General features: G+C 37.8%; 1 protein-coding gene across 10 annotated transcripts in view; it reads left to right on the top strand.

The window, feature by feature from the left end:
• ERC2 (ELKS/RAB6-interacting/CAST family member 2) overlaps window positions 1–26,816 on the top strand; it is a 574,412-nt gene that overhangs the window by 459,052 nt on the left and 88,544 nt on the right. For 9 of the 10 annotated variants that reach the window (XM_072420915.1, XM_072420919.1, XM_072420917.1 and 6 more), the window contains one exon: window positions 24,029–24,222. In XM_072420915.1, the coding sequence (XP_072277016.1) occupies window positions 24,029–24,109 (81 nt within the window). In that variant the 3' untranslated portion in view covers window positions 24,110–24,222. Of the gene's footprint in view, window positions 1–24,028; window positions 24,223–26,816 lie in introns of those variants that run through there. The other variant, XM_072420920.1, reaches the window with a different exon arrangement.

The raw sequence follows: 26,816 nt of genomic DNA on the forward strand, positions 1-26,816 counted from the left end.
CAGGATAAAGTGTTAATCATTTCCAGATCATTTTGATATTATGTTCTATATGAATCAGCCCAATGTCTTGGAAAAAACGTGGGCTTCTTCATGAGGTCAATTGTATCTTGTTGAGTCAGTGCAAGGTATTTGAGATTGTCTATGTAAGATAGTTTGAGAGATGAGATGTTTGTCTTGGCTCATCTTTGCCATTTTGCCACTTTACCACCAACTTTACTTTGAATGCCTTTTTGAGGACATGGGTGGTTCAGTTTTAGGGTGGTATTTGATATGAAAATTGATTAGCTTGGCAGTAGCTCATATGCACAATTGCAGAAAACTTTTAGTTGAACCATAAAAGATTAATGTCATAAAATTAATCTGCACAGGTATTACAAAACAGAGACCTTTCACCCAACCATTTTATGAACGCGCAATTAATCACTTGGTATGTTTGTCTGTTGAGGTTGAAAGCTGACGTAGGGAAATTGTGGTATTGTATGATTTCTAGTATGATTGCACTGTAAGATGTCCACAGGCTGTCCACAGGATGTCCTGTGGATTCATGGAGTGGGAAAATATCCATAAAATGGATCAAATGGCAGCTCAAACTTAAGCAAACTCAAAATACAGTTCAAAAGACAATAATACAAAATCACATCAACAATGATGGCAAATTCCTACATTTAGAGAATGTTCTATTGTCTTTACTACTGTTTTTAACGCAGTGAACATAAAGTGACACAAACCTTTTAACCTCAAAATGTAAAAAAAGTAAAAACCACCGGTGAACTAAGTTTTTTCAAGTTTTAAAGATGACAAAAGTTGATGTTCTTGCATGATGACCTAGCTGTGAAAATATAAACTGCTTAACCATTTCTCACAGGATAGGGTTTATATTACAGAATATTGCATGGGAACACAATTTCTTAAATTGTGAAATCTGGGAATGACCAGTAGATGACTTTGCATAGTTGAACAATGTTGCGGTAACATTTTCTTTGTTATGTTGGAAAAAAGAAAAATGTATGATGGTCAACCAACAGAAAACATGGATAAAAAAACAGCAGGCCTGCAAATACAGAAGCCTATACCCATCCAGAGGAAGGCATTCAAAAGCATTTAAAGCATGGTCCAATTTTCTCAAACTCCAAAAAAAAAACCTTTATGATCCCACAGGGAAAACAGATATTTTCTGTAACCATTTACTGGTGTTATTACTTACAGAATTTAATACCCAGTTACATTCTATACATATAGGATGCACTTACGTTTTTGTTAAACAATCAATTGAGCTGGCTAGCAAATGGAATCTATTCTGCTTATCAGCTATTAGTGTAAAGAAGCCCTGGCATATGCAAATAATATATTTTTTTGTTTCTAGGAGTAGAAAGTGTTCCCTTGTCCTATGCAATGACCCTAAAGTGGACCTACCAAGAGATAATGGGTCTGATTTATTAAAACTCTCCAATGCTAGAGAAGATACACTTTCCACAGTGTAGCTAGGTTATTTAGCAAACCTGGGATGGATTTCTTTAGTAATTTGCTATTTGTTAGCAAACGTTTTGAATCCTGGATCAGATTTATTCCAGGTTTACTGGATCACCCACCTTCACTGATGAAAGTGTATCTTCTCCAGCCTTGGGGAGCGTTAATAAATCAGACCCAATGCGAGCTGCTACCATTGGTGAACCTCTAATTCCAAAAAATGCATATTGCCTGGTTCTAAACCTGATATTATGGTTTTAGTAGCTTCATTCTCACCTGAAACAAGCATGCAGCTAACAGCAGCACATGGTGTGTGACAATTAGTTGAACGCCTGTATACTTTTTCTGGGTCAGTGATTCAGAATGTATGAAAAGCAGGGGACTGGAACACCAATCAAGCAAGCAGTACTTTTTAGAACTAGATCAGTAGTGGCTTCCTACATAATCTCTTAGTAAAAGGTCCACTTTAAAATCCACCCAAGTATGGACAATATATGTTTTAAGGTAATCATATGCCCAATCAAGATTACTGACTGCAGTTTAAAGATATATGGTTATGAGACATATAATTAAATATTCTAAGTGATATAAAACAAGTACATTTTCTACTTTAAACTTTGCATTTTTGAGAATAGTAAATAAATAATCATATCTGTAGCCTACCATGCACACTTGTCTATGTGTTTGTCATAGTAGGATGATTAGTATGTAGGTTGTTAATTTCAACCCAACATATCTGCAGAAAGTACTATATCAGTAAATTACATGGAATCTTTTAGTGCCAAGCAGGACTCTTTCTAAGATGCTAAGGCAATAGAGCATTTCTGGAAAAATGATAGTGATTAGTAAAAGTATAAAGCTGTTTAGTTTCACAATATATTTATCCAGACTGAAGTTCTTTGTGTTATTGCTTATATTTGTGTGTGAAAATGGTTAGGGCCAATAAATGCAATATAAGGTTGATATATTTGGTAAATTACACAAGCGTTAAAGGTTGCCACAGCTCAAAGATATATGTATTTACAAGTCCAGCAAATGGTTGCAAATACTTTGCATGTGAAATGGTGCTTTAATGGTGCTCATTAGTCATGGTAAATAATAATCCTTGAGATGTCTATAGGGTGCAAATCCTACTTGCTTAATATTTTAGTTTTTACTTGTTTATGTAGTTAATTAGTCCTTCTAGCTTCCTTATATCAATGATCTGTTGATGTGAGAACCCCTGATTGGGATGCAGGATAGCTATTCGCTAACACACCCACTACAGGAAGCCCAAAATGTGATGGGTTAGTTTCTCTCAATCTAAAGATCAGGTGCTGGTGAAACTGGGCCTTCCTGTGGGAAGTACATTTCCAGAGAGATGAATGAGAGCTGATTGCAGTATAGGGTATATTGAGTTCTCTTACTTTAGCATAGCCGTAATGTTTACAGGATTGTATCTCAAATGCTTTCACTTGGAATTGCTTTTTAAAGCCAAAACTAGATAAGTAACATGTTCAAGTTTCTTATGAGACTGATTTATGGGTAAGTCTAATGAAAATATATAGTTGCTATTGTTATAAATAAAAAACACTACTAAATGTCCCTGACTTCACACAGGCCTCTCCACCAGGAATTGCACAGCCCCAGTGAAGTCATGGAAGGCCGCAGTGTAAGGATTTCTGTAATGACATCATTGGGAAACATTTCGGTTCCAAGATCCATTCCTTGGCTATTTTATTACCAGGATTGTTCACAACTTACAATATATGTTATTCCTGGAATTAGTTAGAGGATTTGTTTAATTACTTTATTCAGACTGATATTAACTGGTGGAAACCTTATAGATACAATTGCTGTGTTATTTTTTACAAAGTGGATTGTTCTTTTGCACACAACATGACATCAGACCTGCTTTATATCTTAACTCAACACAATTTGGCCTTCTATACTCTGTAAGATAGGGTTGAATGACCTGAATTGTTCATTTAGAAAGCTTGGTCTAGATGGGTGAACCAGTAAGAAAATTACAATATGACTCTCCCCAATGCTTTCTTTGGGTGCCATACTGTTACTCCATACTCTCTAGTGTGTATTAAGGAAATGATTGGCCAGCTTTCCTTTAGTCTGCCTCATCCCTCTTATTCCTGAATGTATTGGCATTTGACTATTGCTATTGCTGGCTGTCAGTCTGAAGCTGAAGTTAAAATGGCATCCATCTTGGAGTGAAGACACTGTTCTGTGCCAGAAAAAAAACACTGTAATAATAACTGAATACCAACTAAACTTGTTATCAAACATCAGGGCAACTCATCTTTGTGCTTTCTGGGTTGTCTACTCCACCCTCAACACAAACTTTGTTTACAGATTTGGATGTTTGATGACCAAGCCAGGCACAGATTATGTTTGGCACTTTGTATGGTCATGCAGTCATACTGGCAGATATCTCTTCCTTGGCTTATTTCACCCCCTCTCAGCCTTCTAAACAATTTTACCCCTGAGAAATTCTTAAAATAATTTTCAGGTATCAGGGAAGCCCAATAGAGAAAATCTTTTTGAAGTGGATGCCAGTGGGAAAATTCCACCTTCACAGATAGCTAAAATGATCCTTGTTTCATGCAGCTGGCTTTGCCGAGTGGTATTGCTTCCAGCATTGGTACCATCTTATGAGAGGTCAATTAGCCACAAATCAAGGCGCCCCCAGCAACTTCTGAAAGAACCATAGGATTCAACAGAACACTGGTTGAGGATGGCTGCTCTAGATTCTCATTCTCTTGTGTAACATCTACAGACGGTTACTATCCCGTGAAATCAGACGTGTCACATAAAAATGATTATTAAGCAAAGCCCTTTCAGACATATTCTGGTTCCATCCATAGATAAAAAGCTTTATCATTTGCAATGGTCATGAGGTTTCTGTACCAATTGCGCTAGCTTATATTTTGAGTATAAATTACTTTTTATTGAATATTATTACCATTGATGAGTGTATAAATGGCAGATATACTGACTATATCTTGGTTGTTACATTGACCCCTTACTTTGCCAGCACATTCTTCAGATTCCATCCAGCTACATATGGTACATGTAGTATACCATTGTCTTACCATTATGTATTCCAATTTTGGATTTTAAAACCTTTTTCATGACAGCTGCAATTGTATTTTTTTTTCATTTTCTATGAAAGCTCTGCTTTAAAAGATAGTTTAGAGAAGGGGCTGGCTTGGGTTTCAGTTTTGTTGCAGGCTGATGACTATCACAACCTTGGTTATCCTCCCAATGTGGGTTCTATTTTGTTCTTGCCATGATCAAAGTCAATCCTTCAAGTGCATTTACAAAGTGTAACAATATTTTTCTCTTTCATGAATAGTGATAATCAGCCCACTTGTTCGCCCACTGGAAAAAGCCCATAATGAAAGCCGAGTCACGGCTTTGTTTTTAGAGGCAGTCACGCCACATTTAAAATGACTGTTTGCAGCAAACTACTGCAAGTCTTCAATTAAATCTCATCTTAATATAATGATTTTGTGATTTTAAGACGTGTAGGTTTGGTGACAGTCTTGAGAAGGACTCTGTCAAGTCTACCATACGTCAAGTGAAACCTGACATTGTGTGAAACAATTCTCATTGCACAATGGCAGCCAAATGTTATCTTTGCTCGATATATGCAAATGTAAAGAGCACGGCTCATTTACATCATGTCTGTGGATAACAGTACTTGTTTTCAGAGTTGGACTTGTATTCTTTTTCTTTTGTGGACTGTAGTGTATAGAAGAGGGGGCAAACTGGAAGCCTTTGTTTGCAGGTTCCGTTAATGACCAGCCTTTAATGCTCCTGACAATAAATTTAGCTTTCAGACAGTTGTTTACATTGGGAATTTGCCTCTTTCTGGGTTTGTAATTTTTTTTTAGCATGCAATAAAAAAGACATGAAAATGACAAAACCAATTTCTTGAATGATTTTTGATAAGGCGCACAGTACATTAGGGATAGTGGCCTAGGACACATAAATGAGTCCAAGGTCATATGAAAAGGAGAAACTGCAGACAAACATATAAATACAATATTAAAATGGTAAATCTACATATGTGATGGAATTGTCCAAGTATCCAATGCTTCTGGTCCAAGATATTGGACTTGATTCCAAAAATCAGAGGAGAACCAACCCCATCTCTCCAGCACAGATTTTGATACATCATACTTAGATGAGAAAAGAAAACTTTTCTGTTTCACGCCTTAAATGCTGCCAAATTACTGATCCTGTGGTTCTGGAAATTGACTACAATTCCCACTGTGAAGGACTGGTTGATGCAAATTAACCGGTTAGCAGAGATGGAGGAACTTATTCACTCCTCTTGAGACAATATGGCCAACTAATACACTATTTGGGCATGCTGGTGGAACTTTCGTCAATCTCCAGAGTTTCAAACTCTTTGCCATGACAGGCATTAAAAGTCCAGTCCGACAGGGGAGTCCCTATTCTTTCATACCTTTCTTATTTTTCTCTTTTTTTTTTATTTTCTCCCTTCTAATCTTTCTTAAGCTACGTACACATGTCCAATGGTTCTCATCCGACAATCGGGCCGTCTTGGCGGATTCACGGACGATGGACGACGAACGATCCTAATGCAAGAGAAGGGGGAGAGTGCACAGCGGGGTGCCTCTCCGTCGTTGTCCCCCTCCCCTCTTCATAGAGAAGAATGGTGCTGTTAGTACAGCACTCGTTCATGCATCTTGCAGTGCTTAGTCGATGGAAAGGATTGTGAAAGATCCTTTCCAGCGACTTTAATTGCACGTGTGTATGCAGCTTTAGTCTTAACATTTATCCCGTTAGGAGATACTCCAATACATTACTATGCTAACATGATAGAAGTGAACGTACAGCTGAATAATTTAATGAAAATTTTAATAGATTAGGATAGATAGGTTCTATTAACGAACAGTTTTTCTGACGCACTTTGATTCCACAACACTCTCTATATTTGTTTTACATTTTTTTTTTGTTTTTTTTTTTGTTTGAGTGTTATCTCACTCATATTGTTGGAAATTATTGTTAATTTTTTATTTTGGGAAAAGTCAGCAAACCAGAAGATTTGTAATTCTGCTAAGCAAGTTATGTAATTGCCACACCAATACCAGACTTCATAGCCAAAAAATGTCATTAATTATGTCAGCTTTGCAGATACTTCTTCTAGCTCAGGGTGGAGGAGAGGGTTTGGGATGTTTTTTCCCTAACAGCTTTACTTTAAAGTTTTTGAATGGTACTGCTTAAAAAATGTATTATTGTAATGAATCATTTCATTTTTGTTTTTTTTATAAATATATTTTCTAACAGTTTGCTGTAGTGCTGCTTTGCAACTGCCCCCTTGGATGCGTTTTTTTGAGCGAATTGTGCCTCTCAGGTCAGAGACCAATAATCAGTTGACTATCTGTAAGGATGACATTCTTCCCACTGACCACTATGTTAATATACTGTAAGCTGTAGATATAGTAATTATCTCTGAAGACCTGAAGATTAATTAAAGGGGTCCCTCATGTTAAAAAGTTTGAGAAATACTGGTCTGGCCTATTAAAGTATTTTTACCTTAGATGTAAAACAGATTAAGTATATATATATTTAAAGAGCAATGTAACTTTTGGTGTGTTGATAGTTTAAATGTATTATTAAAAAAAAATAAAATATATATATATATATATATATATACACACACACACACATTACAGTATATTTGCATCTAGGCCATTCATTTAGCATACCTGGCAGCTGAAACATCTGATTTTCAGCCTGTAAAACATCAAGGTCAATTTTAAGAGTACGAGGAATGCGGGGAAATGGAAGAGAGCTGAATTAATATCTTTAGAAACTCCAACATGAAATCCAAATGAATAAACTTGTCTCCAGCTTGAATGTATCCTCTGTGCCTCTCATGCCATTTGTTACACATAACAACAGTCAAATGTCAGTTTCCATCACACAGGAAATACTCAGAATTCTGCTCTACTCTTGCTCTGTTTTGTTTGTGCTGTCAACCGGGCACTTCAGTGTGCAGTGATTTTAAAAAATAGCACCTCAGGCAACTGCGGAAGTAATAAAGAGCATGGATAAAGACCTGCTCACATTATCTATATTTTTCACCATGCTGCTCAACTCATTTTACTAGATTTTTCATTTTTCTATGCAATATTTAAATATATATGTATTAGGTGGATTTGATTGGAAGTGAAAATTTGCTTTCTTAAAAGGCAGCTTAAAGAGGAACTAAAGTCCCACTTTGACAAATACTTGGTGAGAAAGGTTGTTATTGTAGAAAAGGACAGGTGATGTCCCTTCTGCTGTACTCCTTCTTACCTGCCTGATTCCCCCGGGGAAATGATGCCAGGGAAGCCGGCTTTCCACGCGTGTGCCAGGGATGAATGAACTCCTGCACATCTGCACAAGAGTTATGTCATTCCGACATCAAGCCAGCCTATCAAGATGGCTGAAGATGAAGAAGAAAAAAAGGAAGAAAGCAGTGCCCTGCAATGGAATGGTAATGGTTGATTAGCACAGGTTTAGTTCGCCTTAGATGGTAATTGTGCCTAAGCAGTACCCCAAAATCTCTGCTTGATATATCCTGAGACTTATGTCAGAATACACTTCCTGACATTAGCATGCCAAGGCATTCCTTTTCTGTAGCTTCAAAAATTTATATCTACAATGTGAGATCTAGAGTACTGATGCCTCTGATTAAACTTCCGAGATTCGGAGTTGTCACTACTATGCTGATCACTGTTCTCTTTGCTGGAGAGGAAGCTGTAACTGAGGACTTCATTCAGTAGGCCTGATTTATTAAAGCTCTTTAAGGCTGGAGAGGATACACTTTCATCTGTGAAGCTGGGTGATCCAGCAAACCTGGAATGGATCTGGTCTGGGATTGAAAACATTTGCTAACAAATAGCCAATGACTTTTAGGAAATCTATTCCAGGTTTGCTGAATCATCCAGTTTCACTGATGAAAGTGTATCCTCACCAGCCTTGGGGAGCTTTAATAAATCACTCCCAGTGTATCTGTTCTTGTATTACCTCTCCTGCCACACCCTGATCATTAACCCACCATTCATCGGATAACCAGCTCTACCACAATGGATACTCTTGTGTAGATACATTGTGAAATAATGCATTTAAAGGGAAAAGGTCTGATGCAATGTGCCTATGGATAATACTGGAAATTATTTGTGACCTTCTTGCCTTTGAAAGGAGCCGATGCAAGGCTTAGAGAAGGTGCCATATAGAAAAAAATGAGGAAAGAGATCCTATGAAATAGGGCCAAAATGTAATGTGTTGTAGCTTATCTGATCTGTCCTATATAGTGGCTGCATTAGTTTTATTTTTTCAGGACAGAAAATACTTGTTGATCTTGCAGTGTCCTCGTCGAGTTTCTGGAAGTTGAACAACTAGTATTTTCTTTCTCTAAATTCAAAGAAAGGGGTTTACAACAGTATGCCCAAGGAAGGAGGACTTCCAAAAAAGCAGGGAGTTGTGTGACGCAATGATATGGCAGCAACATGATACATGTGAAATCACAAAATAAATGCAACACAATATCAACACCAAATCAAAATTTAAAGCACCATAACAAAATCAACTAGGACGGGGTCAGCATCTTGGTGATACTAGTATTCAAGTTATATTTGGAAATCCTTAATTTGGCTTGGGTGACAGCCACAGCTGCTTCCATGTAGACAGTGGAGTGAACGTAGCGACCCCAGAAAGAAAGTGTGTTGTTCACTGGATTGTCAGGTAAAAACAAAGGTGAAAAAAAGACTGCAAAAGAAAATAAATGCAAACCACTTCATCAAAGGACTGGTAAGCTGCTGCAAATTCCATTTTTTAACTTTAGATACACTTTAACCTTTACATACAATTAAAGCTATCCAAATGTGAAATTCCAAAAGCTAATTTTAGCCCATTCTCTATGAACACAAATTAGATTAGTTTCAAAAGACCTAAAATTTAGCTGATTATTATATATATAATGTAAAAATATTTAATATTTATTTTATTTATAAAATGTATTAAACTAAACTAAAAATATTACAAGATTGTTGTTCCAGGGAACATCCAAAAGCCCTATGGCAGGGTTGTCTAAACTTTTTGCAAAGTGAGCCAGATTTGGTGGGGTGAAAATTTATGGGGCCGATCAGCACTTACTCAGGGTTGGTGTGGTCTGTGTAAGTCCTGCCCATCACACGCCCACCAGGGTGACGTGAGGGATTCCCTATGCATGGAGTGCGGGGTCGGTGTGGGCTCTGTGCAGTACATTCTTGGAATCGGAGTGGGCGTGGTCCGTGAGGGTCCTGCACACACCCACTATAATGATGTAGGGGATTCCCTGTGCACACATGGGTACTCCTGTCCTGCTGATTATGCCCGTCGAGTAGTGGGCCGATAATTGCAAGGTGCATGATCTACTGTAATAAAATATATTTATAGTATTGTACGCTTGTATTTTATACTGTGGTCAACAGTGCTGGCAGGCTGCATATTGTTGATTTTATGACAGAGGCTGCGGGCCGGTGCAAATCTGAACATAGTTTAATTTAATCTGTGTAGTCCCCAGGCCTACATACATGGTGGGTATGTGGGTCTGGTTGCTAAAGTCTTTTTGACTTCTTCCTGTTCATTGTTCAATGTTCAACAAACCTTCCAAGACTAGTTTAAATCTGACTGTTGGAAAAGTCTCAGTTCCTTTAGTTCCTTTTCCACTTCAACACATCAGGTTTTCAATATGAGTAAGGACTCATAGAGTTTTATGTTTGGAAATACAAACAGTCAAGCAAAACAGGTTCCCAGTTTACTGTCAAAAAAAGTGTTGTGCTACACATTTTCCTGCATGGTATACTGAAGCCATCAGAACTTAGGCCATTATTCCCCTTTGCATCACAAAGCTTACTTTGATCTGAATGTTTCAATTTGCAACCATATTTATAGGATAATCGTAAACAATCCTACAATCTTGTCCGTCCTTGATGAAACCAGTGCATATATGGACAATGTTATTTATTTTTCCTCAGATAGATTTCCATCATTATATATCAGAAAAAGATGAAATTGTTTAGTGTTTTAATTGAAAGGCTTTAATTGCTGTATTATGAGGGCTATATTCAGCTGCAAGCAGTTAGGTAAATTGGAGTCAGCTGGCAATGAATTTGCTGTTTCCTTTCTGACCAGTGGCTCTTTTTAGCCATAAGGTCAAAAACCTGACCTATGATTTCTAATAATGTGACTTAAATATGGTAGAATCGCTATGTCGCAATCATCTTTTATGGGTCACTAGATGCCATATCCTGGTTGCCCATTTCAGTTTGCATTTAGTTCTGAGGATTCACTTGTTTATTGCAAACCTCCCCTGACCTGACTTCTTCACCTGGCTGGCCTGTTCTTCAGAATCACCTTCTGGCTTGCTATCTAACTCGGTTTAGTCTTTCTTATTTATTACCATATCTGTCTGACTGGTGTTGTCCTTGGCTTGTCCTATATTGAGCTCTACCTGACTATTTGACAAATTAAAATAGATGACAGGTGATTGTCCAATTCACCTTCATAATTCTTATAAAAACCTACATTAAGTTGCCTTTTAGCCCCTTAAGCATTTTGAAATAAAAATGTTATTAGAATCTTAACATTACAATAAAACAGTTTAGTTTGTTAGTCCTTGTTTCTGCAATATGTGATTTATTCAAAGACAAAATAGGTACATACAATTTGATTTGAGAACAGCCCTATCTTCTTTTGGAGTATTTTAGTGCATAATTTGGATTCATCTCGAAATCCAACACTACCACTTAACAACCCTCTTAGTTCAATTTGCAGAGCTGCAGTACCTCCAGGAGTGGGCAGGAGGTGGCTCAGTGGTACAACAGCCACCAAAAGATCAAAAGATTGTGGATATTGCAGATGAATTAGCAAGTAAAACATATGTCTGGACTATGTTTTTGTATTTACCAGTCTGGCTTGCATTTTGCAAGATGTTCTGGGACTTTTAGGCTGTGTAAAATGTCAGACACCAAAAGGGAGGTGAAGGAAGATGGTCAAAATGGGGCTCCATGCTCACAGATACGGGCAAAATTTTTAACCTTATCCTTTTCTACCTCAAATACTCTGTGATATAGTCTTTTATTTTATTTCAAGCATTCAGATGTGGAACTTTGATGTTGCAAGGGTTAAGTACAAGAGTTTCTCCCAGCTACTCTGGTTGTCAGGTGGCTTTTCTATCGTAGGGAAAAATTAAGATCTCAGCCAGAGAAGGAGTATTTAGTTTCTAAAATACCTTTTTAATCAGGAAGGTATTTGCTTAGTGGTGGGTGCAGGAGGCTCGGTTCACAATGACAGATTTGGTGGGCAGATAGAAATCTGTAACTCATATTTTAGTGTTATGTCTTAACCAGAGAATACTGAGTCAGCATTTTCTATCAATTCACGTTTAATCAGCACTCGCCAGGCTTTGGTACAACTATGTATCTGGAATCTAAATATATTGCGAGATGCAAAGGTCATATGCGTTTCATTACTTTCACCAAAAGGCTGAGTTGTTGTAGCTTGTTTCTAAATGAGTTGATCTTGCCACCCCCACCCCAATCACCAGTTGAATTCACTATATGGGTTGAGGATAAGGCCACTTATTGCTACCAAAGTGGCAACATTTATGACTTTTGGAATTTCTCACAAGTAATCAGAGATATGTTTAACTGGTGGAAAAATATTTGCATTATTTGGGCTTAGTGATAGCAGAAGTAATCGACTTGTCTATATTTGTAAACTAAGTTGAAAGAAGGGATCACCAGGTACCCATTTGATGAAGGGCAGACTAAGGCTCTGTACACACATGCAATCATTGTTGTTGGAAAGGAATCTTTTACAATCCTTTCCAACGACTGCACGATGCATGAACAAGTGCTGTACAGCATCGTTCTGCTTCATGAGGAGGGGAGAAAGAGAACGACAGAGCTGCACCCCGCTGTGCTCTCTCTCCCCTTCACTTCCATTACGAAAGTTTGTCGTCCATCGTCCCTGGATCCGCCAGGATAGTCGTTCGAACGATGAGCCGATTATCGGACGGGAACAATTGCTTGTGTGTCCCAAGCCTAATGACCCACTTACCATTGTTCCAAGGAAATGTTTGCTATTAGACTTGCTCTCACTGATCTAGATAAATATTAGTGGCCTTTTGCTTTCATTAAATCGTCCATCGTTCCTGGATCCGCCAGAATGGTCGTTCGGACGATGAGCCGATTATCGGACGGGAACAATTGCTTGTGCGTACCTAGCCTAATGACTCACTTACCATTGTTCTAAGGAAATGTTTGCTATTAGACTTGCTTTGACTGATCTTGATAAATATTAGTGGCCTTTTGCTTTCATTAAATTGTCCATCATCCCTGGATCCGCCAGGATGGTAGTTTGGACGTTAAACGACGATGTACACACGCCAGATTCTCGTCCGATAGCGGCCCTGATCCAATTATCGGACGGGAACAATTGCTTGTGTGTACCTAGTCTAATGACTCACTTACCATTGTTCTAAGGAAATATTTGCTATTAGACTTGCTCTCACTGATCTAGATAAGTATTAGTGGCCTTTTGCTTTCATTAAATCCTTCTTGAAAAAAACAACTTGCTGAATGTTTCAAGTACTAGTGGAATAAGCCCATGTGGCTACAGCAGCCTAGGGATCAACAGGAAAGAAGGTTATAAATAGTAGGTTACACAGTATAGTCAAATAACCTAGATTGCCTAAATTTATTTATAGAGAAAATGCCTTTAAAATGAGGCAAGTCCTCCTTTTGACAGCTGCCTCTGAAACAATTGTGCTCATTGGGGGATTTCCACTTTACCTTGTTTTCTGTTTTGCTGACAATATTCTTCATGGTACACAAAGTGGCATGGTGGCTTAGTAGTTAGCACCCTAACCTCTGTGAAACTACAGTCCCAGGTTAAACTGTGGTCAGGACACTACCTGCAAGGAGTCAGTATGGTATCCCCATATTTGCATGGGATTCCTCCTGAATCCCAAAAACATGTTAGATTAATTGGATCCCCCTCACCCAAAAAAAAAAATGCCAAAGATTGTAAAGTTTGTAAAGAGCTGTGTAATATGTTGGGGTTATATAAATATAAGATGAAAATCATAATATTAGGGAGACAGATAGCAAGACATTTTTTACAGAAGGTCTAAGTCTGCCCTACACCATCTAAAACAAAGAACAAAAACACATACCGTGTCATAAAAATGACCTATTCCTTTTCCTTCTGGGCCTATGTAACTTATGGGTTAAGCCTACCTATTTATCAATAGAAGGTTTAGAAATGGAATAGAAGATTAGAAAATCTGCAAAGCAACACATTGGGATACATGTAGTTTTTTAAGTAAACAATTCCTTACATTCAAGCTGTCATTTTCTTGAACTTGTGTTATCTTTAAAGCTGAAATCTGTCAAAGTCAGTGAAATTTCTTTAATGAACTTCAGGGCAAGTCTTCAAAGAGGGCTGCAATTGAACCTGTAGAAAGGGCTATAGCCTTTGAACTGAGAAGAAGTTGATCCTAGATTAGTTAGATCTTTCATTCTACTCCGCCTTGTAATCTAGCCAGGAAGGTTTAAGCTTTGAGTACTTCATACTCTGCACTGACAAGTTTGGTTAAAAATGATATATTGTAACATCTATAAGCCTTTTGGATCAATAATTTTGGAAGGTGACATTCCTGTGCCCCTTGCACGCTTCACATTGTTTTGCCTCGAACATTTCTCAATTGTTGCAAGCCTCGAATGCTCAGGAACTCATGGGGAATCAATGTCCAATTTGGAGCACATTTTTCTCACGCATTTCCCCCTCCCAGTTTGTCCAGATCAACCTTTCAACACCTAAAGAGGAGACCAATGGTAAAAAAAAATGTCTGGAACTTATAAAATTTCAGGAAAGAAAAAGAAAAACTGAGAAGCGTATGGAAATAAGTGGTGTGAAGTATAAAATACACTTTTCGTCATATGATTGACAAAAATGGACTTTGCTCTTGTTCCCTCTGCCTAGACAGATTTCGCACGCCATGTGTTTTTTCTTTCTTTTATAATAAATTTATCAGTACTCGTACGTCGTTCTTTTGTCCCAGGAGAAAAACAAGAATTTCTTTATTTTCCTTCCTTTCCAGGAAAACAATTGGGATTTTCCAGTTGTTGCCCTCCTAATCACTATGGTTAATTCTGTTAGCATTGGGTAATGTAAAGTTCATCTCAGTGCATTGGGTACAGCCTATGTTTCTGGTCGCTGATGCCACAAGTAACTGACCTAACTGGTGAAATACAGTGTTGACATTTTTATTTCAAAACCAAATCCCCAGAGTGGGGGGGGGGGGAGAGAAATATTTTGCTTATTTTTACGACTTCTTACCCTTGCTGTTTGTTTGCTCTGGCCTAATTATCCCCCCCCCCCCCCCCACGTTATCAGCTGTATTTTTTCCCATTCTAAACAAGCATGAAACACAGTTTTTTCAAAAAACAAATTCAGGGGTTAAAACAGCAAGGAAATGGTGGAGTATTTGTAAAGTCGCTGCCTATTTTGAACCAAAATATCTAGATATCAGTAGATTGAAAGCTGATCTCGTACTACAATTTAATATACAATTTTTTGTAATTAGAAGTATTTGTAGAGAAAATGTTAACTAGATCTAAACCCAATCACTAATATCTCATTTAGGGTTTATATCATTAGAGGAACCAGGGCTGTTGAGTTGCAGTCGAAAGCAATTATTGTGTATCTGACTCCACAGCCCTAAAAGTAAAGCTACGTACACACTTCCAATTATTATCGTCGGAAAACGAACGACGAACGTTCCTGCACGATATATATGAACGATCGTATAGCACCGATCCTGCACATAGAGGTAACGACACGATCGTTCGTAGATATTGTACACACAATAGATACGATCGTTTGAGCGATAGAGGAACTATGTGCACGACAGGAAAGTGAACGGACGTTCGTTCATCACGCATGCTCTGAACATGGACGATCAACGAACGACCGTACACACGAACCATGTTCAACGATCGTCGCCCAATCCGATCCGCCGGTCCGGTCGTTCGTTTCCAACAATTTTCCTCGTTCGTCGGCGTCGTTGGTTACTTTTTTACCAACGATTTTTTGCCCAATCGATCGTTCGTCGTTCGATTGGAACGATAAAAATTGGAAGTGTGTACGCACCTTAACCTTGTCACAATAGCAAATAGTTTTATCCAAGGCAGACCTTTAGTCACATGACTATCCTTGATCTTTTTATTATGGTCAACACTGGCCTGTTGGAGGAATCAGGTGGACAGGAAGTGTATTTGCAGCAATGCCCTTTAATGTAATTCAATGTCAAACAGTGGACAGTGTAGGTAAACTAAAGAGCAACATTGTTTTCAACCAAGCTCTAGAGGCATAAGCAAGCGAGGAGGGAATTTGTCCTGCACAACCAACCTTCTTCGTCAATAGAAATTTGTTAAAATCTAAAGAGAAACCAACACTTCCAGGAATGTTATTTTCCAGGGTCCCCCTCTGCTTTCACTGGTTCCTCCTTCTGACTCCAACATTACTACTGTATCATTTAATACAGGGGTGCCCACACTTTTTTGGCTTGCGAGCTACTTTTAAAATGACCAAGTCAAAATGATCTACCAACAATAAAAATGCTACACATATATTTATATATATACTGAGTATACTTTATATTTAAAATATATATTGTTTATCTTGCATGAACATGTATGGCACAATACAATTCTGTACATTTTTGGCCATTACCTTACTCCAATGACGTCTTAAACTGAATAGAATCAGCCAAAGTTGCATGGTCCTGGACAGAAGTTGCTGGTAGCCAACCTCAAACAGACTTCCAAATGATCATCACGGTATTTGGACTTAATAACTCCTTTGCGCGGTAGATTTTTTTTATTTCTTAAAAGCAGGGCTCCGCAAGCTACTTGCGTTGCCTTTGCGATCTACCTGTTTGGCACCCCTGATTTAATAGGTGGAAGTCGAAGGGGGAACCAATAGTATCTGGAGGGGACTTTGCTGATTGACACTCTATGAAGTGTGGGGTTTTCTCCTACTTCATGGAGTCATTTTGTGTGGGCAGTAGGAAGGGTAAATATTTTTGTAGCTACGCTGTGGAGTTATCTATTATCATGGTGAAAGGGTTCCTTTATTATCATTTCAAAAATAGTTTTTATTCTTTTTAAATTTGCAGCATTAAAAGAATTCTGCAGTGAAGGTCATTCTACAGTCAGTTACTATTATATAGTGGCAACTTCAATGTCACCATAACAAGTGGCATATCAAGGATTACCATTGTTGCTACTGGGGGGGTGTGTGTGTGTGTGTGTGTGTGTGGGGGGGGGATTTAAATTTGCTCACCAGTCACCAGTACTAGCATTCCAATTAAAATTTTCAATTTTCTTTTTCCAGTGTAAAATTTTGGATTCCACAATTTCTGTCCTGGTAATACCGATCACAAAGATAAGTACAGAGAATGAATCTCTGCAAAGGGCGCACAAAATCTGCATCCTTTACAGAACTGAGAGTGTGGGTGCTTGAAATGACCTCATGGATGTCACAGTTTATTAAAGACTTAGAAACTCTTTTATATAGTTTTATATAGTCAAATAGACAGGCTAGTGTTTAGGCCTTTGTACATCGGTTTCTTAAGTGACACCAATATTATGAAATTATGAATCAAAAAAACTAACAGGAATTCAGCTGTCACCTATACTATCTAAAACTTTAGTTTTCTCTTTATAAATGTTTTAGAGTATTTGCCCTGAGCAAAGCTATTACAATCAATGTGTGATGAGCCCTAAATTGTAGGGCTGTAATTCTAAGGCAATACAACAGGGTTGGATATCGCTAAAAGGACTTGTAATAAATATATATATTATAGATCTATTTGACATGCAGGTATTGTCACTGTTCCTGATTGAAGGGGGTTGTAAAGTTTGTATTGCCAGTATTGAAGAAATAACTAAGGGCATTAGGAGTCTTTCAAGGTTTTTTAGCTTTCTAAGCTTGAGCCAAACTAATGCTCCTACAGACATCCAGCAGTAAAGTTTGGAGGAAGATCATCTTGGTAAAACAGTGGGAGTCTGCCTTCTGCCTCTACCTGATTTAACCATCACATAGAATTTCAAAAGTAATTAGTCTTACTGGCCAGTTTATGGGCATTTTACTCACAAAGGCAAAATGTCGAGTGCCATATTAAAATTTCCAGCTGATCTTGCCCGAGGTTATGCGTCTCTGTGTTTCATGTTGGTGTACAGCAGAAAAAACCTGCATTGATTGGGCTGCAGTAGGTATACTGTATAATGCTGTTGCTTTTTTTCAGCAAAGCATTTCCATGGTGGAATTTACACAGGTTTCTTTTTTAACATAGCCATACTTCCCAAATAGGCAAAATATTCAATTGCCCAGCAAGGAATTTAAAGCTGAGGATATAACATGACTACAATTAGAACATTCTTATTACCCATAGCATGTACACCAAATAACTATAAATGAAAAATTAGCATCTGATACACAGGGAACAGCAGACCTGTTTTCAGTGTGACAGCTCAGTCGTGCTTTTCACTTTGGGTCTTTACTTTATGTGGCCTTTGAGTGTCTCAAGTAAATGTGGGACCTAAGGTGATATGAACAAAGGGGGCCAAATAATACGGCAGCCTAGGCCATTTGATGTAATGGCTAAAATCTGCCCATTAACCAAGTCCAGAGCATGAATGCCAGCATCAACAAATTTTTGGCACTGGCACACGTGCTATGCCCTAGTTAATGAATAGACTTGCACCATTAGGGCAAATGCCCTCGGGTACTATTTATAAAACCTAAATTAATTCTAATGGGCTTGAGCAAAATGACAGAGGGCTGGGCTGAGCTGTAACCAAGGACACAGTGTAAAGTACACTGAATTACAGAGAAAATAGGGGGCTTAAGAAATCTCAGAGCTTTAGGCAACAGCCTAAGTTGCCTTAAGTTCAAGACATCCCTGGGTGTCATGGCATCTTGTCCCAGCAATAATGGCCAGCATGTCCATTTTCCTAAGACTGCTCTTCAGCATTATTTTAAACGCTGCGCTGTATCCAAACTAAATGTATAACTAAACATCTCTTGAAAGAATTAAGAATGTTTGAGATCTATGTTAAACTGTATCTGGTATGTGTATAAAAAACGTACAAGCCTAATCTGCAGCAGAGCCCCTCATATGTGACTGTCTTTGAAATGTCTGCTACATATATTTATGTTATTGCTAAAAAAATAGCTAAAAATATATTGTCTGAATTTGCAGGCACACAATAAAAGTATCAGAGTCTATTTATAATGCATGGTTCCTTCTTTTTCTTTTTGTTCTTGCTGCAAAACTGACTTAAAATAACAACTGCATCACGGCTTTGTGGCTCTGCTACTAATTTGCGATACATTCCCGAGGCCAGCTCAAGGACCTCCTTTGGCAAAATAATATGGTACTTATTAAGTGCATCCTAAGAGGCCCTGGAGAATGGCATGCTAAGGAAGCAAGGGAGAAACTTAAATGAATTTCTGTCCTCCAGTTAGATATCTGATATTGATGACCAGGATGTATATAAAAAAAACTAATTCTAAGAGGAAGGAGAATTAGGAAAATGGATAACAAATTAGCCGGATTTTTTTTTTTTTTTTTGCACAAACCTGACCAGTATCATATAATATGAGCCACCAAATGAGTATTAAAAAAAGAATATCAAATGGAGTTTGATACATACTAGTCTATTACTTTGTCTATAAAAAAATATTTTCACCTCAGCAGAATATCGTATCCCAACTTTTATTGGATCACCAGTGAAGCAAGAAAGAATTTTATGTGTTACAACGGAAACTGAGCTAAGCTTTTAGAAATCTGATCTGTATATACGCTAATTAATCATAAGAAAGTTGCCATTATGTTTTAATAAACTGATCAAATTTAAAGTTAAAGAGATTTTTTACTGACATCAAGCATGTGGGAAATCCCTTTGTGGGAGTATTGTGCCTCTCTATACATTTCTGTTGCCAATAAGTTTTTTAGGTAATGTGACGGAATTTGTGGTACGCCTGTAATTTAAGAAACATGGACCTTTATTGTCTTTTGTTTTGTTTATTACCTAAATGATGACTGTTACTAAAGGGTAAATGGGTCTCCCCATACAGAGACCTTTAGAATAAATGAGCCCTGTACAGGCCTGGCTGTCCTGTTTGCGGTGTCCTACTCACATTGACAGCAGTTGTTCCTGTTGGTCAGTTAGTGATCCCGCAGGGTAGATCCATTAATAATGTTGGGGGACATCTGTACAGATACTAGATTTTCACACAAGATGATCACAAATCACCTGGGGCGACAAAATCTTATGTCTATGCACAGCTAAAATCAAAGCAACATTGCTTGCATGCGTTACCCAGATGTTATTTTGTTCTTAGGACCTTGTTATCAATGCCTAATTGAACAGAGGAACACGATTAGGAAAGACCCTAGGGTCTACTCCATTAACACTGTCACTTCTGCAATTTTTAGGTTTAGTTTGGCTTTAAGCATTTGTTTTGTAGTCTCATTCTTAATACCTGATAAATTGTTTCAGGAGCTTTATAGGGGCCTGTGTACAAAATAGAAGCCTGAAAAAGCACTCCAAAGTAGAAGATAAACCCCACTGGGAAACTTCATCACAACACAGATACCAAAGCTCTAAAACCTCTCTATAACATTCTGCTGCCTCCTTTCATTTAGCTAAATAAACTTCTTCAGCTCCAATTGTTGGGACGTGTTAAACCAGTATCAAGAAGCCATACAGAGCAGCTTTCTTACTTTATATGTGCAGTGTGATCCCCAGAACTTTTTCTATGATGGGTAGAAAGAAGCTGTAGGCAGCCCCTGTATTTTCACCCAACTTTTCAGTAACCACCCAAAAACAGCTGGGTGGCTACTAAAAAATGCTGGGTGGTGCACCCAGCTAAAAGGGGCTGCAGAGAACAATGTATATGGAACTGTATGGTTGTTGTTATGTTGCTGAATTGTACCAAGGTTTTTATGTCACATTGCAAACTAGTTGCACAAGGACTTCTCAAGTAAAAACATATGAATTACCTTACTATATATTTATTGAGGATATATTAAATGTATATTTAGACACTCTAAAAATTAGTATGGTTACTGTAACTCCAGAAACCAATGCTGGTTTTCATGCACATTTACAGAAGTGGTTAAAAGCATGGATTTTCCTCCTCTTGGGACAGAGGGAAGAATTACCTAAGTTGTAACACCTGTAAAGTAACAAGCACCTTTGACGTTGCATTAAGCTGTTGTATCAGAGACAGGATTAAGTTAAATATGGCAAGTCTTTATTATTGACGACATTTAGTGATAAACGTTAGAGCAGTGGACGCCGACCTTTTTTGACCCACAGACCACTAAAGTTACCGGCTCCGGACTGCGCATGCGCATAGTGACATCATGATGCCCGAACCCACGCACTCGCCCATCGCAGGTCTGAGTCCAGAGACACAACCCGCCCATTTCCCCGAGCCTGTGATCTGTACAGGGGACATGGTTTGCTTCTCTGGCCAGTGCGCCCCCCCAAGTAGGGTTGTTCTCCTGACCCTGCTTGGGATGCAGACCAGAGCCACGGACCACCAAAATTTTCTCTACTGGTGGCCCGTGGAACACTGGTTGGCAACTGCTGCGTTAGAGAACAGTCATTTGCACAGGTACAACCAACACCAAGCAGTCTGCTGTGGGCTGCTACAAGGCACAAGCTTGGAAATGTGGTTCATTTGACCTTTTGAGTTTATGTCAATACAGGGTGTACACAGTAGTGGGCAAGCAAAGGTCTTTTAGGGGGAACAGTAGCCTGCCCATTTTCCCCACAGCATTGGCAAGAAACCACAAAAAATATTTTCCGATCCGGTTAACCAATTTTTACAGATAGGGTTTGGTGATCTGAGACCCTCCTGTGGTGTTGCTAATGGATATCCCCATATATCACTAGAATCCCCCCTTTTCCCCCATATCATTTTACAAATTACAGAGAAGTGGTAAATAAAGCAGTGGGGTAACTTTGGATGAGCCATTACATTCACTACATCCAATCTCTCCCAAAAGCTTCTGATATTGTAGACCTGGAAATTGAGTTGCTGTTGCACAGGCCGCTCAACATGTGCCTTGGCTACAAACAGCTGATCTGGTTTCTGCTATATGGCAATATATTTTAATTTACAGAAAGTAAATTTTCAGCTAAGAATAATGACATTTGTTTAAGAAATCTAACAATGTTTACAGAAAGACCCAGTTCCTTCAAATGATAATGGCCTTTTAAAGGGCCCATAATGTATTTTTATACTCAGCTTGTCCCGGGGGATGTTGTTTGTATAGGAACGAGACAGGGGAAGGAGTTTACGATTGTGAACATTAGTAGTCACAAGTGCTCTCTATGGCAAACATTCCTCACTAATGATTTCAACAATCTACCAGTTCCACTTTTAATTGTATAATCTGGGCAGATGTTGAAATCAGATTGTGCTTCCATGTCAATTTAAAGGCTCATTGTTTGAGTCTGGTGTGCAAAGCCTTCAGAGGTCACCAATCCAAACATCTTACATGCCTCCTATAGTGTAAAATGTTGGACTGCGAATTACGTAATTGCTTTTAATTACATAATTATAGTGTTTAAATGTGTAGTGGTAAAGGTTACTTTTACATTTCGAAGCCACAGAAGGTTATGTGACATTAGGCAATTGGTTCACCTAGGGCTTCCTAAAGGTTGTGTCATATTTGTGTACATTCTTGTTCTGATCTGTCCTTGACCTAAAAAATTTAGAGGTTTTGAGGAATTCCGACACTACTCTAAGTGACATGGTTTCATTTGTTCATAACAAAGATATAACATGAATAAAATGTAATTAAATACTCATTTTAAGTCATCCAATGTTGAGATATCTGTGGTAAGAATATACTTACCTTGTCTAGGAAATGGAAAACCAGCTGCAGGTCAAGTGAATTTTTACTTCTTTCTTTTTTTTAAAAGAAAACAGTTCAGCAGTTTTGTAGCACAATTGACTGCTAGAACCGTCTTCTTTAATAGCAATATACACTGCACATACCTAAATAGATCATAAAAAATCTTTAAAAACTAACAAATAAATTAAGGAAATCATAATACTATTTATGAAGGAGTTGCTTTACCTTAACTAGACATAAACGATTTATTTATATTCTCATCATACTGTATTGTTTTGTCCTATTAGTCACCATAGCTGAGTGCAAGGTCTCCCATTGGACGTTTTCTGCGTTCAGAGTCTTTAAATATCTTCATTAGCAGGAAGAGTGAACTTTGACAAAAGTGACTTATGATACACAATATATTTTGTCCTAAAAAAAAGCCTGCCTTGTCAGCATGTGAATATTTTCTAAAGTTCCTGTACTATATGACAACCATGAAATCTCCCATATGGGAAATCCAGTAAAAAGTTACCTTACTATTTTCAAATTAGGTAAAATTGTCTGGTGTTGAGCTTTACTGTGATACTGTGAGCTTTACTGTGTGACCCACACAACAAAGCGATTGTCAAAAGCTCATTAATAAAAATCACATAGTAATTGAATAGGGGCATTTTTGAGTGGCTAACTATGCAGTTTTTGACCGCAAACAAGGGGCCTAAATTGGCCAAAATCTAACCAGTGGAACTTGTGAACTGGTAATGATTCCAGCGTATCTCCTTACCATATGACAGGCTGGAACAATTTTATTTACTCATTTAAAAACAAAAAAGTGGATTATTTGATATACAAGTTGACGGATGAGCTAGAACACCTGCCACTTGAATTTTAACCCTGTCTCTGTCAGTTCTCCTAAGAAGGCGGTGTGGATATTGGGGATTTATGAACAAATTACTTTGACCTTCTTCCTATTTTTTTAACTGTCAAAAAAAAAAAAAAAATATTTATTCAATAAATCAATCAAAAACTGTCCCTAGGCAATGTTAAAGAGATTAGACTATGCTAATAGTAGGGACTTTATATTGAGAATTTCATGGACAGTTATTGTTGACTATGAATTTTGTAAACGGCTACATATTATGTGATGATAAGATCAACCAGTACTACTCTAGTAACATGAATCTGATTGATATTAGCTTTTGACCTGGTGAAAAACATAAAGGAATGTAACACTTAAAGCTGAACCCTTTGAAAAGAGGTGAATGTACAGATGCAGATCGAAACTTTTCTATATATACTGTACAGTAGACTGCAATATCCTGATATCATGTTGAATTTAGACACTTACACTAATGCTATGTTAACTGTATTCATGCGTGCCTTTTATCTTCTTGGAGTTCAACACTAAGTGTCTGGGGATTGTAAGACTAGACATTCCAGGTGATCTGAAGCTTTATTGCTAGTGAATATCTTTCCACAATGTTTGAAATCCTTTCCTATCATCTTTGAGTTGTAACCAGTTAAAAACAAATAAGTGAAATGCGGATAATTCATTTCCATATCTTTCTCTTTCCTCAGATGATCCCTTCTCTGCCGGAGTCACATCGTCACAATAAGATCTCATGCTGTACATTGATCATCTATCCAACCTTTGCCTAGAGAGAGAACCCCAAGAACTTTGATCTTTACTGAGCCCGTTAGGGAAGGAGGAACAGGAGGAGGAGATGGAAGACATCTGAAGAGACAAGGAACAATGCTTATCACCAGAGCAAGTAAGTGTCTCATAGCATGCCAAAAAGATGCTCTGGGACTGATAAATCTTTATTTTAAGAAATTCAATAAAATAAACTTACATAATATCATTGGATATCTACCTTATAATAGAAAAGAACAAAGGCATGTGCATTTACAGCAGTTTTAATTTACCCCAGAAAGCAATATAGCAATATATTATAACCAGTTCACTGTGAATGTGGCAACACTCCTCAAGCAAATTGGTTATAAAAAGTTTTGAATAATACCTTAATGAATGCAGTTTTTTCTGTGCGAAAGGGAATTTTCCTATTCTTTAACCAATCTTGCACAGGTCAACAGGCCCTGTTACATTTTCTTACATAATGATAATGTCATTATTCTTAGCTTACATAATGTTGGGTGAATAATTTTTGTTCCTTAAAAGTGGATGAACATTCCTTGAAGTTTGATAAACCCTACTGTGCTAAATTAATCCAACAGCAAGGTGCATATTCAACTTAAGAGCATCCAAATCGGCGACATTTGCACAATTCCCATTGTTTTACAAATAGTTCTTAACCTAATGTACAAATGTTGCTCAATTCATACAGAGTGAATATACAAGCACTTACAATGAACAAATCGCTATGCTATGCATACCTCTGTGTGCTGTGGTTACCACTTTTTTAGTATCCTAATTATGTATGCTACACAGATCAGAATGCATGCAGGTAAAAAGAAAAATATAATCTACATGTTATGCTACTGGTTATTGAAGCATAAACATATTTTGACATTATGAAAATGTAATATCCGGAGGCGACAGAAATTCTATTGAATTGAATTACTGTATTTTTATTACATTCTTAATGCATGGTTAGTCAATAAAAATAACTGCACAAACTCTTGCCTTGCCTTTGCTGCAAAAGTTTAATCATATAGTGTGGACTTGATAAACATATTTGTTAAACATAAACTGTACACTATTTACAGGGGCTTTAAGCCACGTATGTTTTATTTTTCCATGCAGTCACCAGTAGCTACAAATCACAGTGCTAAAAACAATAATACTTGTCCATATATATGTCACTGCAGATTAATGACAGTTTTTTTCTGGCTTCTGATCCCAACCAATTTAGGAAAGATTACCAAAGTAAAGTCACCCATAGTGCAGATTGTTCATTTTAGATGTATTTAAGCTTGGTGGATGTACACACAAGTAGACTGCAGTACAGAAACCTGAAAGTAGTCACCCTTCCCCTATATTAGGGTCATAGTTGAATACACAAGACTGAATTGAAGTTGTACCTAAATCTGTAACTAAAACTTTCAGCCCTCATAATCTTCTTCTTATGCCTTCCTTCTTCCACCATCTACTGTATGGCCCTGATTTAATAAAGCTCTTCAAGGCTGGAGAGAATACATTTTCATCAGTGAAGCTGGGTGATCCAGCAAGCCTGGGATGTATTTGATCCAGCTTGCTAACAAATAGCTAATAACTTTTAGGAAATCCATTACCCAGCTTCACTGATGAAAGTGTATCCTCTCCAGCTTTGGAGAGCTTTAATAAATCAGGGTCAATGTCTCATTTTCTTACAAATAAGTTATTCAACTGCTTGCTTGCTTGAAGTATTGGGTAATGGAAAGGAAATTTATGGCAGGAGCATCTAGGAGATTGGGGCCCAGTTGCAACTGAAACCCTTACTACACCTGTTCCTACACCACTGCTTTTAGTAAACATCTTTTAGGAAGTAGCTTTTAGTAAACAGCCAGGGGTCCTTTGCTGTTGTAACTAAACAAAAAAACGTTTGCACACCGTTGCATTTTGCTCTCATAAACTAACCGCCAACTCGTGCAAGAAAAAGCTTTGTGCATTCAACATCCCCCATCCCCTTTTTCTGCAAATTTCAACCAAACGGGACTGTTTTGGATTTTTCAGGGTCAGGCATTCATTGAACATGTGTTTTTTTGGATTTGATTTCCCGTGTTTGAAATGTCCTTCTTCTGGTAAAAGGTATTAAATTAGCAAATAAGGTTTAATTGCTGTATCAACTTAAAATAGCTCTCAGGAAGCGGATACTCAGAACATTAATGTCATTATCTCGTCCAGTGTCTCCTCTCCTTTCATCATGAAAGTGGATTCTGGCAGACCCATGTTTTACCATTTACTTCAATATATGCAGCGGTCTTTTTGTTTGAAGACTGATGAAGCTTTTTCTGTGGCCATTCAATCAAGCAGAAGAATAGTGATCAAGATATTTGTGTGTACAGTACACATTCTGCATTGAATTAGTGTCCGTACTTTCCTTGGTAAATTGTGATTGTGTCTCTTACTCTCAATAATGTTGCAGTCACATATAGTAGTATAGCAGCAGTCTTAGTAATAAAAGTATTTTACATCAAATAAAGGTTGGCAAAGGGACTAAATGACCTACTGATCTTTTCTGAGGAGCCAAATCAAAGGTAGTATGGAACCTGTGCTCAGATGGTCACTACAAATAATACCACATTGTATAATAGCATGAGCTCCTAAATATGCCTTGATATTAGTCCCCTTTTATCCTGTACACACTCAGACTGGGGAAGGAAGAGCCAGCACAGGGGGCAATCGGTGGCACTAAGACTAGGTTTA

The sequence above is a fragment of the Pyxicephalus adspersus genome, chromosome 8, assembly GCF_032062135.1.
Source record: "Pyxicephalus adspersus chromosome 8, UCB_Pads_2.0, whole genome shotgun sequence".
NCBI classification, from domain to species: Eukaryota; Metazoa; Chordata; class Amphibia; order Anura; family Pyxicephalidae; genus Pyxicephalus; species Pyxicephalus adspersus.